The sequence below is a fragment of the Lactuca virosa genome, chromosome 4, assembly GCF_052849685.1.
Source record: "Lactuca virosa cultivar CGN04683 chromosome 4, Lactuca_virosa_CGN04683_v6, whole genome shotgun sequence".
NCBI classification, from domain to species: domain Eukaryota; kingdom Viridiplantae; phylum Streptophyta; class Magnoliopsida; order Asterales; family Asteraceae; genus Lactuca; species Lactuca virosa.
In genome coordinates, this window is record NC_136429.1 from 51,905,095 (window position 1) to 51,920,314 (window position 15,220).

General features: G+C 31.3%; 4 protein-coding genes across 5 annotated transcripts; all 4 read left to right on the plus strand.

Annotated features, from left to right (window-relative positions):
- Window positions 1-1,237: 1,237 nt before the first annotated feature.
- LOC145168546 (uncharacterized) lies at window positions 1,238-3,245 on the plus strand. The gene is made up of 6 exons (XM_079087334.1): window positions 1,238-1,441; window positions 1,926-2,041; window positions 2,230-2,256; window positions 2,355-2,469; window positions 2,542-2,617; window positions 2,980-3,245. Exons 1-5 carry the CDS (start codon window positions 1,395-1,397, stop codon window positions 2,603-2,605), a joined length of 369 nt encoding a protein of 122 aa, XP_078943460.1. The 5' UTR covers window positions 1,238-1,394; the 3' UTR covers window positions 2,606-2,617; window positions 2,980-3,245.
- Window positions 3,246-5,996: 2,751 nt separating this feature from the next.
- GTE4 (global transcription factor group E4) lies at window positions 5,997-8,736 on the plus strand. Of its 2 annotated transcripts, none has more exons than XM_079041369.1 (5): window positions 5,997-6,254; window positions 6,379-7,724; window positions 7,804-7,954; window positions 8,172-8,246; window positions 8,351-8,736. In XM_079041369.1, the coding sequence occupies exons 2-4, from the start codon at window positions 6,438-6,440 to the stop codon at window positions 8,231-8,233; spliced, it is 1,500 nt and encodes a 499-aa protein (XP_078897495.1). In that variant the 5' UTR covers window positions 5,997-6,254; window positions 6,379-6,437; the 3' UTR covers window positions 8,234-8,246; window positions 8,351-8,736. The 2 variants fall into 2 exon arrangements, with proteins under 2 accessions (XP_078897495.1, XP_078897497.1); XM_079041371.1 differs by having other exon boundaries at window positions 5,999-6,254; window positions 6,461-7,724.
- A 1,911-nt stretch (window positions 8,737-10,647) lies between these two features.
- On the plus strand, window positions 10,648-11,275 carry LOC145109741 (signaling peptide TAXIMIN 1). The gene is made up of 2 exons (XM_079046911.1): window positions 10,648-10,834; window positions 10,958-11,275. The coding sequence occupies exons 1-2, from the start codon at window positions 10,725-10,727 to the stop codon at window positions 11,079-11,081; spliced, it is 234 nt and encodes a 77-aa protein (XP_078903037.1). The 5' UTR covers window positions 10,648-10,724; the 3' UTR covers window positions 11,082-11,275.
- A 1,406-nt stretch (window positions 11,276-12,681) lies between these two features.
- Window positions 12,682-14,725, plus strand: LOC145104089 (cytochrome P450 CYP72A219-like). Its single transcript, XM_079041372.1, has 5 exons — window positions 12,682-12,967; window positions 13,086-13,306; window positions 13,407-13,651; window positions 13,813-14,176; window positions 14,284-14,725. The coding sequence occupies exons 1-5, from the start codon at window positions 12,682-12,684 to the stop codon at window positions 14,713-14,715; spliced, it is 1,548 nt and encodes a 515-aa protein (XP_078897498.1). The 3' UTR covers window positions 14,716-14,725.
- The last annotated feature ends 495 nt before the right edge of the window (window positions 14,726-15,220 follow it).

A 15,220-nucleotide genomic window follows, 5' to 3' on the forward strand; every position in this document is an offset into this window, starting at 1 on the left:
CTTTACACCACAAACACTAAACCATCATCGTTTGTATATCTCTCTCTAAAACCATCATTAACACCATCATATTTGGTGGGTCTTTGTTCTTATTGTTTGTTATTACGACTTTAGGGTCACCAAAAAATGTTATGCAAATGATGGTAACGATAATATTACATTTCTTTAGGTTATTATTCTTAAAATAAGGTCTCTGATTTCCGGGATTAACTTTTTTTTGTTTGTTTTTTTTGGCATATCAGGTTCAATTTGTTATTAGGGCTTCAGAAACCATCCCCTACCATCTTTGGATCTAGATTTGTGGGTTAGTTTTCTATTCATTATTTTTTTGTTCATCTGTTGGCCTATTCAAGAACTATCTTTGATGCTTCATTTTTTATACTTTTTGCAAAAGAAAATCAAACAAATATGAAACAAGAACAGGTTTGTGATATAAAAGATTCATACAGGAGATGTTTAAGAGCAGTTAAGATTTATACCATGTAGCTTTGGTAGTAATTATTATTTTCTTTTGAAAAATGAGGTAAGAATACTATAACATTAAAAAACTCTTTCTTTTAAGAATACTAACTCTATAAATTAAATTTGTTTATAGATATCCAAAATTGGAAAACTGAATACCTTTGCAAGCCAACTGTATACTTAAATGTCTTTTTATGTTTCTCTGAATTTTTTTAAAGGTTATTAATGTTTGAAACTAATTTTACATTTTAAATTTAACCCATACAATACTTAATAGGGAAAAATAGGAAGATAAAATTGTTGGAATAGTGTCCAAGGTCATTAACTGTTGATCATATTTCTAATAATAGCAGGGTCCTTTTGGGTTGCCCTCAAGACCCAAATTGAGTAGAATAAATAAAGGAGAAATTAGTTTATTAATTATTATGGTTAATAATTAATTAGAAACTAATTGGAAATATATTTGGGAAATATATTTTGGGAATTAATTAACAGTTTAATTAATTAAAGGGTTGAATGTTCATTAATCGATAGTTGGTTAATCAGGAATGTTCCAGAACCCTTATGGAATTAGGGTTGGATGAAAATCACTCCATCCCACATGGGAAAGGAGTGAAATTTCGTGGTTAGGCCTCCATCCCACATGGGAAGGAGTACTAAACCCTAGGAGGCATCCAAGGCTATAAATAGGGCCTTAGGGATTACATTCCTCCTTGCACCTTGGCTTGAAGTATTCGTCAACCCTTCTTCCTCCCCCTCTTAGGGACGATTTCTAACCCCTTTGGGTTTGTGAAATTGACCCTTCTCCTAGTTATTTTTATTCCACTCTTTGGTGTCATTGGGTGTGATACCATTAGAGGGATTCTTTGGTGTCATTGGGTGTGATACCATTAGAGGGATTCTGGTTTGGATACTTTCATCCAAGCAACTTCATGGAGGTTCAAGATCTCAAACATGGAGATCAAGGGCTACATAAGAGGTATGTTTTCTTACTTATGTTTATTTTTCTAGGGTTGATGTAATTAGCATGAAGCCATAGATCCATAGGATTCATGTACACTTAGGTATATCGTTGTTTCGATTTTTCCGCTGTCTAGTTTAGAGTGTATTTGATGCATAGAAAACCCAACAAAAATCCATTAGAACTTAGATCCGATTAAAAAAAGTGAAAAAACTAATCAAAAGTTGTTGAATTATGATACTGTTTGTCCTTAGCCTTCATGACGATTTTCAGAACAAGAATATGAGTGCATCTATGGAAGTACCTTTTATTCTTTAATTATTTAGCAGCAATTTTCCTTCTTCTTTTTTTCCCTATATTTCTGTTGTTTTACTCTATACTTCAATTATTAAAACGTTGATGTTAAGATCTTGAAAGATTTGATGTGGGTTTTTTTTATTTAATTGATTTATTTTGTGGGTTTTGCTTATTTGATCGATTTGTTTTATGGGTTTGATTGCAGGTTTGAAACAAAAATCTTGAACTCGAAGATGGTTGTATATGTCGTCACACCAAATAATGGAAGTGATTTCCTGTCATTGGAAGCCCATGGGACATGTATTTCTGGGGATTTACAAAGTAGGCACTGCATTTTTTTTTTCTTTTTGATTTTAACTATGTCTTTTTCCAGTTAGGTGTTTTTGAACTAATTAGTTAACATAATTTTCCATATAATTGGTTGTTTATGTAATGTGTATTAGCTTGATGTATGTATGTTCACTTTCCCATCTTAGCCTTAATTAATGTTAAACTGTTTGTGTTTGCAGAAGTGAAAGAGGCAAGCATTGCTGATAGTGAGTATCTTCATTCAAATAATCGACCACGTAAACAAAAAACTTTATTTTCATTTTCTTTATATTCTTTTGAATATTGGCTTGTGATTATTTTGCAGGTTGGTACAATGGTGCTCAAATAGTGATGGTTGGCTGCCATAACCAATACAATATACATGAGAAAATGATAAATGTGGTTGTGTGGTATGATAGTCAGAACCATACACCAAGAGGGTAAAAACCTGAATATGTTGATGTTTGTAAAGGCTGCCAATCCACCTACTTATAGTAATCATTGCTTGACAGGTTGCTGACTATATCAGTTAAGACAATGTTCCCCTTGTGCCATGATTTTAACAATCATACTTGAATCGAATTTGAGGTAAATTGTTATTAACACAATCATGACATGTAGAAATCAAAAGGATTGTAGTTTTCATTGAATGGGTGAAAGATTTTTATATTTCATGTTGGGTAAGCTTTCAAAGTTTAATGTCATAATAAGAAAAATAAAAGTACAATACTATAAATGGATAAAGTTTTCTAAATTATACAAAATGAAGTTAAAGGTTGTAATATAAATAAATAAAAGTAGGATGCTATAATACAAAAATAAATAAAAGTATATTGTTATTTCTTGCCGTTATATACTTAGCTGATTCATTTATAATCGTTAGCATTAATCACAACTTTATATAATTTTCATCCTTAAAAATAAAATAACCATTTTGTCTAAATTTTTAGGCGTCTTCTGTGTACCGTCAGCAAAAGTTGAGCAAGAAGTATTGGAATAGTATTACTTCAATCCGAAAAGTGTTGACCCTTACTGAAGAGTATATACGTCTTTATGGTTCATTCTCCTATATATAGAAACATCTCATGTGTTCCATTTTTTAATTTTTTGTGTTCCTTCTACTATCATATCAATGAAGTAATAAGGATTTCATTTCTTTTTTTATTTGTTGGTAAATATTATGAAGGAAATGGCAAAACAACATTCTATGCACATGGGCGGTGTGCTTATTCTGTTATTAACATTAGAGAGGCTTACATGAATTATTAACAGGTCATTGAAACATATATGTTTATAGTAGTGATTGAAGTTTATTTGGATAAATTATGTAAGATGAAAGCACGATGAAAGATAATTGAAATTTTATGAAAGTCGTGTTTTTACATGTTGTGTTTTAGAACTTTGAGACTTTTATGCCTTCATTGAATAATTTTGATTTGTATAAACACTTTTTTATGTAAAATTTTCTTTAAAAATATTTTTTTTTTCTTTTTTCATCAATGATTGAGTTAATTTTTGTATAAAAAGTATCGATTATAACCAATTTATTTTTAATTGTAAAAAATATATGATTGTCTCTTATAAAAAAAAAGATGAGATATGTTGATAAAGCTGAAAGGTACAAGACAAATAGAAATTCCCCCAATCTGTGATTGTGTTATTGTTTTCATTGTTAAAACAAGTGTCATTGAAACTATTCAAAAATCAAAAAGAAAGTAGTAAAGTAAATCAGATTTTGTGTACTTGATTTGATAATCTACAAAATTAAGAAAACCAACATAAGTGAGATTTTGTTGTACATAATAACATACAAAATTAAAAGTTGAAGAGTAAATGAAAATTTATTGTGATTGATAAGCTAAAAAAAAGTAATTGAAATATTTTATGCACTTGAAATGGACAAATGGTTCGGCATTATATTTAACACACGCGTATTAACTTTAAGATGTTAATCTTCTATGTAATTATTCGGTTTTGTTTTCTTTAATCAATTATTAGACAAAATATAAACTATGCATATTAGTCTCCAACTTTTAAAATGCAAGCTAACAATTTATAATAAACTTTTAAATAACTAATTTATCTTCTGAAACTTTCATTTTGAATTTTAGTTTTTTACTTTAAGTTTTAAACCATGATAATATTCTTTGTGTGCAAGTAAGAAATTAATCGTTGCCACATCATCACACGAATACCCCACTAGCAACAAAATTTTATTTTAACCAAAAATAACAACCCACATTATAGATATATATTTTAATGATAAATGATATATTTGCCGATACATTGCATGTTCTTTTATTTAAATATGTCATGTTTTGCAATGGAAACTATATGTTGATGCATTGCATGTTCATCGTAATATGTCATGTTTTCGAATCACAGAAACAAAACTATTCTCCGAAAAGAACTACTCATCGCACCCACATTCAATGTGTGTTGCTAAATTTAAACTAATCATTGTCTGCCGGAAAGATAATTATGTAAATTAAGTCCGTATCCACAGGTTTCATTTTGGTTTTGATATACATTAAAGAAATCGTTGAATTGACACTAATGTTTGGCCCCTATGGTTCCAAAATTAGTGAATTGAAACTAATATTTGTTGATACTTGTCAATATATTGCGTCTTATTTTTAATATGGCATGTTTCCTAAAACAAAGTAATTGTCGAATTGAAAGTAATTATTGTTCACCGAAAAGAAACTAATTGCCGAATCATACATGTTTTCGAATAGAAATAAATGTCGGAACAAACTATCTGAACCCGTCGTTTGGCGCGGTTAAACGGCTAGTCTATATATATATATATATATATATATATATATATATATATATATATATATATATATATATATATATATATATATATATATATATATATATATGCTTAACCTTTTGTGTAAAGGTAAGTCAATCCAAGAGTGTTTTCATAATTAGAGTTTGTTACATGATTATCTCTTGTACTTAAGAAACTAATTCTTGAAGCAATAAAATTTTAGTTTCAAAGTATTTGATTGTGTTCTTTGTTTATAACTTGATTAAATCATTACTTGGGAACAACAAAAGATTCTCTCTCTCTCTCTTTTTTTAAACGCAAACTATCTTACTCCTAATCTAATCCTAAACATCACATATGTCTTCTAGTGAGACTTGAACCCATGACCACTCATTTGAAAGAGTCACTCATTACCGCTAAGTCAAAGACCATTTGGTAAAGATTCTCTCTCTAGGCTAAAGAAGATGGGTCACCAAATCTTCCCAACATTATTGTTGTCTCTCCTCTCTAACAACCTTTATGGTATTATTTTTTCAAAGAGTGAAAGAAGTTTAAGTTTAAGGTAAAAAGAAATAATAATAAACAAGCAAATTTTAAAAAATAAACAAGAAAAGAAGACAAATAGGTAAAATATTCTTTTAATTTACACTTAATATTTTTTTTAAATAAAAACAATATTTTATCTTATATGGACTAGCCCATTTGATAGAGATCATTTGATAGAGACGTTGTCTTTTAAATTGAGTTTTGAATTAATTAAATGATACTAATGATTTTACTAACTAGATGATACCAACTTTTAACCGTTAATTAACTGTTTGAAAAAATTCTAACCACGTTAACTATTGGAAATATAAGAAACCACAAAAAACATATTTATAAACCGCGTTGAGCGTTTGTGTAATTTCAGTCTTAAAAGTTAAAACAATTATATGATAAATACTCTAATTTTTTAAAAATTTAATGGTAGATGATGTATATGGAGAAAATTGGGTGCTCGTTGATTCACAAATTGAATGTTCGGGGAGTATTTTGGGCAAAACATCATTCAAGAGGGTCCAAATCGCCCATTTATTAAAGCTGAGGGGGTGTTTGATTTGTCTAGTACTTCAAATTGGGGCGTAGTAGCAGCTCCGATACTCAAAAATTGACACGCGCCACCATCGCGCGTGGTTAAATTCTTGTGACATTACGCACAATGGCGGTCAGCTTTCATAATCTCGCAAGATCATCCGTTCGTTTATCCAGTCCACGTCATCTTCACAAACCCTCGGCCCTACGATCCGCACCACTCCGACGGGCCACCCTCGACGCCTTCACTCCATTATCGGTGGCGATATCATCCTTCAGGACCTGTCTATGGTCGAAATCTAAGCCAGAGAGTAGAGAGAGAAAGAATAAGCGAAGAATCCAATGAGTTAATAAGTATTCGATCTATTTGAAAAGGTACTTTCTCGGAACCCTAGTGTGTTACTATCACTGTATCAGACTTAATTATGTTTTGTTTGTGTAAAATTATAGAAGCTGTGTGAATATTGGTTTTAATCTTAAAAATTGTATGAAAATCTAGTATTTTGTACATGTTTGTACAATCGAAGCAGATTGAGTTAGGGTTTTTGGATTTCATGTATGAATTCGGAGAAAATTTTCAGTAGAAAGTCCTTCAAAGGTTTAAACAACAACAAGAAGAAGAATTCAACACCGTCTCACAGTTCAAACCTAGCTTCAGAAGACGCAAACCCTAGCCAGGTAGTAGTTATGGGTTCTCGGGTTCCTCCTGGAAACGGAGGAAGTAAGTTTGGATTTCGAAGGCAGGAGCATCGAGTTACTATCCAGCTGACATCTAAATCGAAGCAAGAGATGAGAGAAATTAAGAGGAAGCTTGTCAGTGAGCTTGAACTGGTTAAGCGATTGGTGAAGAAGATTGAGGAGGTAGGGTCGAGGCCTTTGAATCAGTTAAGTATCTCTGTTTTGGAGAACACTCAGGGTACAACTACAAGTGAGAATGTAGAGAAGGAGAAAAGAACTCCAAAAGCAAACCAGTTCTACAGGAAATCAGATTTTCTTCTTGCTAAAGATAGAATCCCTGCAACTGAGAGCCACAAGAAATTAAAACCTAGTGGCAAGAAACAAGGAGGAGTTGATGCTAAGTTTTCAAACAAATTATTCAAGAGCTGTAGTACTTTGCTTGAGAAATTAATGAAGCACAAACATGGCTGGGTGTTTAATAAGCCTGTTGACCCACTTGCCCTTGGTTTACATGATTACTTTGACATCATTAAGCATCCAATGGATTTGGAAACTGTAAAATCACGTCTGGATAAAAACTGGTATAATTCTCCAATGGAGTTTGCAGAAGATGTAAGACTCACATTTCACAATGCTATGACATATAACCCAAAAGGGCAAGATGTTCATGCCATGGCAGAGCTTCTGTTAAATTTTTTTCAAGAAAAATGGAAACTCATTGAAGCAGATTATATCCGTGAGTCTAAGCTTGCAGTAAATAATGAAATTGTTTTGCCACCTCCACCTCCACCTGCTCCAACCATTGATCCTAAACCAAAGCCTTTGAATCCTTCTACCATCGGTAGAACTCCTTCCAAGAAACCAAAGGCTAAAGAACTCAACAAAAGGGAAATGACATATGATGAGAAGCAAAAGCTTAGTATGGACCTTCAGAATCTGCCTTCTGAAAAGCTAGATAATGTTGTTCAGATTATCAAGAAACGAAACCCGTCATTATCTCAAAAAGATGATGAAATTGAAGTGGATATTGATACTTTTGATACTGAAACTCTATGGGAGCTTGATCGGTTTGTTACAAACTACAAGAAAGGTTTAAACAAGAACAAAAGGAAAGCTGATTTTCCCAATCAAGAAACAATGGAAGTTGAACCAAATGTACAGGAAAACGTGAGTCTTTCACACCATCTTTTTTCCTTTATGTAATGAAATATGCCAAAAAAAGCATGATTTTTCTTCCTAATTTCAGATTCCACAACCAATTGTTGTTGATGCCCCTAAAGAAGCTGATGAGACAGATGTTCAGATGGAGAAGAAAGTGGAGGAGGAAGTTGTTCACGGAGACAACAAGTCAAGTAGCTCTAGCAGCTCCAGCAGTGTATCTGGATCCTCTTCTAGTGGTATTAATTAACTATTAGCATATATGAGAATTAATGGTTTTGTTTATTTTTGACTTAATGAAGCCAAAAAACCTGGCTTAATGTATTAAGACACTAACCCTTTACCTATCTCTCCTTTTTTTTTTGCTCTCATCTTCTCATGTTAAAATTATTTAATATATTCAAAATTTGTTTTTTCTAATGATTTATCTTAATTCTTTTTTTTAATTAACTACAGATTCTGATAGTGATAGTTCATCTGGAGCAGGATCTGATGCAGGTCATTCTTCAAAGGCATGATTGCAACAAGAAGGTATTATTTAATTATCTTAATCATGTATATTGTGATTATTTTCATCTCACTCCTGTTTTAAAATGTTCATTCTGCTAATATATTTAAACCCTTTTCTTTTGCAGATTTCTGAACCTGCACCAAGTGGTACTTATTTGTAGAAGATGAAGATGTAACATATGGAGCAAATGTACAACTCTTAATGCATGAGGTGCAAATCACTATTGCTTCGAATTTAGGTGAAAGGATGTAGTGTTTGTTGTTGTATCTGTAACTGTTAAGTTGTAAACTTATTTTGGCACGTGAAGTATGTAATCAACACTGAAGTAAGTTTGTAGTGTCTTAGAATTAGTGACAGTTTGTTTCAGGTTGGTTAATTTAACTGTCTGTTTTAAGAGCTTCTGTGTATTGCATAAAAAGCTCACTTAACTTCCCCTTAAGCTTGTAAAGTTATTTAGTTTTATTGCAAACTTTGTTAAAATGTCAAAATAACATCTAGTTTTTGTTACAATGAGCAGCTTTAGACTAGTATAGAGTGTTGTTAATTAGTTTGATAAAAGTCTTCAATTAATGACTGAACATGTTAAGTGCTTCTTAAAACCCAATTCTTAGAAAACTTGTAAGGGACTAATATTTTATAACAATTATTAACGTGCAAATGTGTAAAGTTAGAAAAGTGATAATTTCCAAAAGAAAAAAGACGCATGAAATACTTTCTAAAATAAGCTACAACAAAGGGAAGAGCGTGGTGTAAAGCATTATTCCTCTAGCTGTTGTTATTGTGGGAATAATACCAAAGAGAACACGAATAAGGATGAATGGATACCATGTGTGTGTGTGTGTGTTTGTGATTAATATTCTTCTAACTACAATGGTGTTTTTTTGCTGTACATCCAAGTAATTTTTCTATTGCTTGCTTATGTTTGTGCTTGGGGAGAATGGATGCAGGATACCATTTTAAACCCATATATTTTCAGGTTGTGGATTTTATGATATGTTATATAAATAATCATCTTTATACTTTTAAAGTTATTTTCTTATTGATATAGTTTTTTGTCCAAAAATATTATGTTAAAACATAAAAACAATTCATTATGTGTAAAAAGATAAGTCAATGAAATATAAAAATGTCTTTTTTCAATCATTTTACATGTATAAGTTCAAATTTTCAAACGTTAAAAAAAATAACTTACTAGTTTATTATGGTTTGGTATCCAAACATTTAAAAAGAAATTCTATTTTAACACCTCATAACATAATAATTTTTTTAGGAATAAAAATAAATTGTTTTAAATAAGCAATCCTAAACATCTCCTTCAATATATTATTTATCTTGTCATGTTCTATTTCTAATTTGATTGTTTACAACTTTACATTACTAAATTAATTAAAACAGGAATAATATGAGTCGTATATCTATAAGAGCATGAATACGACCTTCATAAACTTAGGTCGCAACTATAAAGATTCAACTGATAGCAAAAATTCTATAACATGACTAGATTCTAGTCTCAAATATTTATCGACTGTCCAAATAAAAAATTAAAAAAAAATACATAGAATGATAAAAATGCAAATGACGTGTTTGCTTCTTTTTGGAGAAAAACATATCTTATCTCATTTATTATCTTTTTAGAAATAGTAAAAAGTTAACTTAATTATCAAAGATAGTCTATCATTGTTATAGATGAAATTTGTGGAAATTTTTTGAAAACAGCAAACGAATTAAATGGAAGCCTATTCACAATCTATGAAATAGCAAGTCATATACTAGATCACCACAAGAAGTTGTTTTTAAGAATATCATGGGCCTCGTCAGTGAAAAATATATGTTTTACATTCTGAAAGAAAAATCATTTTTTTGAACTTTTTTGTGGTAAAATCTTCAAAGATCATTTTTACAAGAAAAAATAGCTTTATATTGTAAGTTTAATCTTCAAAAATTCTAAAAAAAAAAACAATATCAAAGAATTTCACAGAAGTAATATATGACATTCTTAATTTCTTAGATATGATCTGGGAAAATTAAAATAAAAATACATTTTTTGAACTTTTTTTGTGTTAAAAATCTTGAGAAAAAAGGTTTATATAGTCTAAAATTTTGATTTTTTTTTAAAGATTTTTTACCTTACAAAGGATATAAAAGTGAAGAAAGACGATAAAAATATGTCTTATATATGATTACCAGTACACAATTTATTTCGCAGCCCATTAAGGTTTTTGGCAGCCAAAAATGACTTTTTCTCGACACGTTTACTTATTTTGTAGATTTTTTCATTTGATTATTTTTTTATTATTTCTTGAATATTATAAAACGGAATTAACTTATTAGAAAATTTGCGAAGAAACATTTGAGTGAGGGACTAATATTGTAATTTACTAAAAGAGAAGCAAAACTACAATACAATAGATTGCGTAGCGTAGCAATTATAAACACCCTTTCGCTTATCCCTTCACCAGCAGAGACCAGATACAGAGACAGAGACAGAGCAAGAAAAAATGTGTTGCGGTGATGGCGACTGCAGGCCTTTGGGTTTCCTACTCGGTCTCCCCTTTGCTTTCCTTTCCCTTCTTCTATCAATCATCGGCGTCGTCATCTGGATCGTCGGGTACGTTGTAGTTATAATTACCCACTCACTCTCGAAATCACTCGTCTAATCGTTTGATCCACTTAAAAATTTTTAAATTCGAATTGAATCTCAATTTCTGATTATACTGATGAACTGAAACAGATTGTCGTTGACATGCATATGCCCCTGCTGTTTGTGCCTTACGGTGTTAGTTGAAATAGCAATCGAGCTGATTAAGGCTCCGATTCATGTCATGGAATGGTTTACTTCGAAGATTCCTTGTTGAGTTGCAGTTATGAAACCTAACTTTGTGTGTGATTATTCGTGCATAGTGAATTACACTTTTTAGCATCTTCTCAATGTTCTTTTGAATATTTATGATATGGTGATTTGATTAGGGGTTTATTACTTTATTACTTTACTCTGTAGCATCATTTGCTTGTTTATCTAGTGTTACATCAATCGATTTATGATCCTGTATGTTTATCTATGTATATGTCGGTCAGCAGTTATTTGATTAATTAATAGCAATGTTATATGCTTTTAGAACATTATTTAAAACATTTGATCAAAGTGTTGAATATATTGGCAAAATGTAACAAATAACAACGCAGTTTTTAATTTTTCTTTCTTATTATAACATTGTACTCTCTTTTGTCTTTATTATAACATTTTTCTTTACTTTAAATTATTCTTCAATAGAGTTTTCTACTTTAAAGAATTTGAAAATATTATAGCAAAGAGATTTAAAACATGATAATTTGGCACAAGTTAATTTGTTATGCAATGTTATTGTTCATGTACAATACGATACACTGCTAATATGGCAAAAAAGTTCAAAATTATATATATTTTTTAAAAAATTATCCATATCATATAAATTTACATATGTTGTATTGATAATACTTATTTTATATTTTAACATAATTATTTAATAAGAAATCTATCTACATCAAATATAAAAAAAATAAAAAAATAAAAAACAGTTTTTGAAATGACAATTGAAAATCAAATAAGAAGGATGAATAGCGAATCTTAAATGTTGTTCAATAATGAAATAATAAAAGAATCTCGAACAAAAATCATAATTACTAGTTTTAAAATAGACTTAAGACATCCTACAATGTATTCAACTCTATGTAGTTTAATGATTGACATCAAATTCTATCTTTTATACAACTTTTCCATTTAATTACTAAGATCCATTGAATCTATAAAATTCAATTCAACATATTTAGAAATACATATATAATCTTTTTGATAATCAATAATCATTTTCTCATTCAACATTTAAATAGGTATTGAACCCAGATCCATTTTATACCAACTTGACAGCGATTATAATTGAGCTTAAAAATTAAAATATTGTATATTTGTATGTCAATTAGTGTGTATACATGTAACTTGAGTTGAAATGTTTTGAGTAAGATGAAGGCTGCGAATTAATGACGTTTTGGGGATGTCTCTGCCTCATATATCTTCTAGAAGCGATGCCAAGAATGTCCATTATCTAGTACAGAACAATGGTGTCTTCTCCTCTTGTTTTCTTTCACATGTAAATATTGAATGATACAATTCATTCGGCAAGATTTTTGTTTTCTATATGATTGTCTACGTTTTTAAAGACATCCAAAACGAAACAAACACCGTTGACCAACATTTATGTTCCCAAGGAAGTGAAATCACACTTCATCGCAAATTTTAAAGTCCATTATCAATTTAACATGGTTTACAAGGTTGGTTTGTTATTATAAGAGTTTAATTCACAACAATGAGATTTCAGTTCCACGAAAACAGTATTTATAAATATTGCTCCCTACCACTCCATATCTTATGAACTCTCTCTCTCTCTCTCTCTCTCTCTCTCTCTCTCTCATTAGTCCTTAATGGAGACAAGTATGCACTTGTGGCTTACAAGCTCTTTTGGAGTGGCCATGGTAGTTGGTGTGGCATGGACATGGAGGTTGTTGAAGTGGGTGTGGGTGCAACCAAGGAGGCTTGAGAGGCACCTAAGGCTTCAAGGGATCAAGGGAACCTCCTACAAGTTCTTTTATGGGGATACGAAAGATATGAAACAACTGGTCAAAGAAGCCAACCAAAACCCCATCGGTATCCATGATGATATCATTCCAAGACTCTTGCCCTTTGTTTCTAGGTCAACCAAAACCTATGGTATCAATTAATTGCTTCCTAAAATTAATTTCCAATCACAAAATAAGCAAAAGTTGGATAACAGGGTAATTGAACTTATATAATCTTTATTGAAATACAATTCTAATTTATTTCACAGGTAATATTTTCTTTGCGTGGTTGGGGCCAAGCCCAATAGTGCATGTCCTTGATCCCGGTCTAGCCAAAGATATACTCTCTAGAATCAACGATTTCCAAAAGCTTAGGAAAAAAAATCCCTATATTAAGTTATTATCTCAAGGATTAATTGATTACGATGGAGATAAATGGGTCAAACATCGAAAAATCATCAACCCCGCATTCCATGCGCACAAATTAAAGGTTTATTAATCCTCTTTTACATACATATAGCATCAAATCTTCATCTTTTACATGAAACGATGGATTTAGTTCATCGAAATTATGTTTATTTGTTATGTAGTACATGGCTCCGGCTATTCATTTGAGTTGTAGCGAGATGATGGAGAAGTGGCAGAAGTTGTTAGCATGTGAGCATTCATGCGAGCTCGATGTGTTTCCATATCTTCAGACACTAACGAGCGACATAATCTCACGCACGGCATTTGGTAGTAGTTATGAAGAAGGAAGAAGGATATTTGAACTTCAGAAAGAACTTATTACTTTACTATTGGAAATCATACATTCCGTATACATCCCTGGATCTAGGTAAAGTGTATATATATATATATATATATATATATATATATATATATATATATATATATATATATATATATATATATATATATATATATACATCTTAAATCCTTGAGACTTATGAAATATCACACGATCATTGATATGTCATAATTTTCTTAATCCCGTAGGTTTTTGCCCACTAAAAAGAACAAAAGAGTGAAAGAGATTGATCGTCATGTGAAGGCTTCTATAAGAGGTATTATCGAGAAAAGACTGATGGCAATGGAAGATGGTGAAGTTAGCCATAATGACTTACTGGGCATATTGTTGGAGTCCAATCAAAATGAGATTCAAGAAATGAGCATTGAAGATGTCATAGAAGAATGCAAGCTCTTTTACTTTGCAGGCCAAGAAACCACCTCCAATTTGCTCGTATGGTCCATGATCTTACTAAGCCAACATCCATCATGGCAAAAACAAGCAAGAGACGAAGTTTTTCGTGTCTTTGGACGTTTAAAACCAGATATTGATGGACTAAGTCACCTGAAGATCGTATGGAACTAGCTAATTTCATCATTCCATGCACAACTTCTCGTTGTTATAGCTCGTAAGCTTGTGGTTCTGTTTAAATTAATGGTTTTATTGTTGTTTGATCATAGGTTACTATGATTTTGCATGAAGTTTTAAGGCTATATCCTGCAGTTTCGGCATTATACCGATTGGCTGATGAAGAAACTAAGCTAGGAGAGATGAGTTTACCGGCTGGAACTGCAATCACAATACCCGTGGCTATGTTGCACCATGACCATGAGATATGGGGTGACGATGCAAAGAAGTTCATGCCTGAGAGGTTCTCTGAAGGTGTCTCAAAGGCAACTAAGGGACAAATGTCATATTTCCCATTTGGTTGGGGACCTCGTATATGCATCGGCCAAAATTTTGCTTTGATGGAAGCTAAAATAGCATTGACAATGATTCTACAACATTTCACTTTTGTGCTTTCACCGTCTTATTCGCATGCTCCTTATTCGCTCCTTACTGTTCAACCCCAACTTGGAGCTCACTTGATTATAAAGCGAGTTGATCATTGAAGATTTGGTGGTGAAATCTTATCACCGAGTCTCTTGAAACTTATGGTTTAGGCATTTGCAAGATCATTATTAAGTGAATATGTATTTTCTTTGTAATATGATTCTTTATATATAAGTTTGATCATGATTTATAAGGCATATGGTATACTCACGAAAGGCCACCTATAAGAGTGTTTGGCACAGTCTTCACTCATGACACCATTTCCATGCATGCGTAGTTGTGGTGTTGCGTGGATGGCATTACGTCTGGCAATGATAAATAGGTTATCAAGAAAAGACCGATTTGTTTATGTATTATTTAAAAATCAGAAAAGGCCGATTTGTTTATGTATTATTTAAAAATCAGAGTATCATTTTGAAGAAAAATGTTGCGGGATTTGTTTCCAGAAAAACATGATAAATAGGTTATCAAGGATTTCCGAATAAATGTATTTTTATTCATTTTAAAACATTGGGATGTCATCGTCAATACGAAAACATAAGCATAAACAGAACTTACATTCAT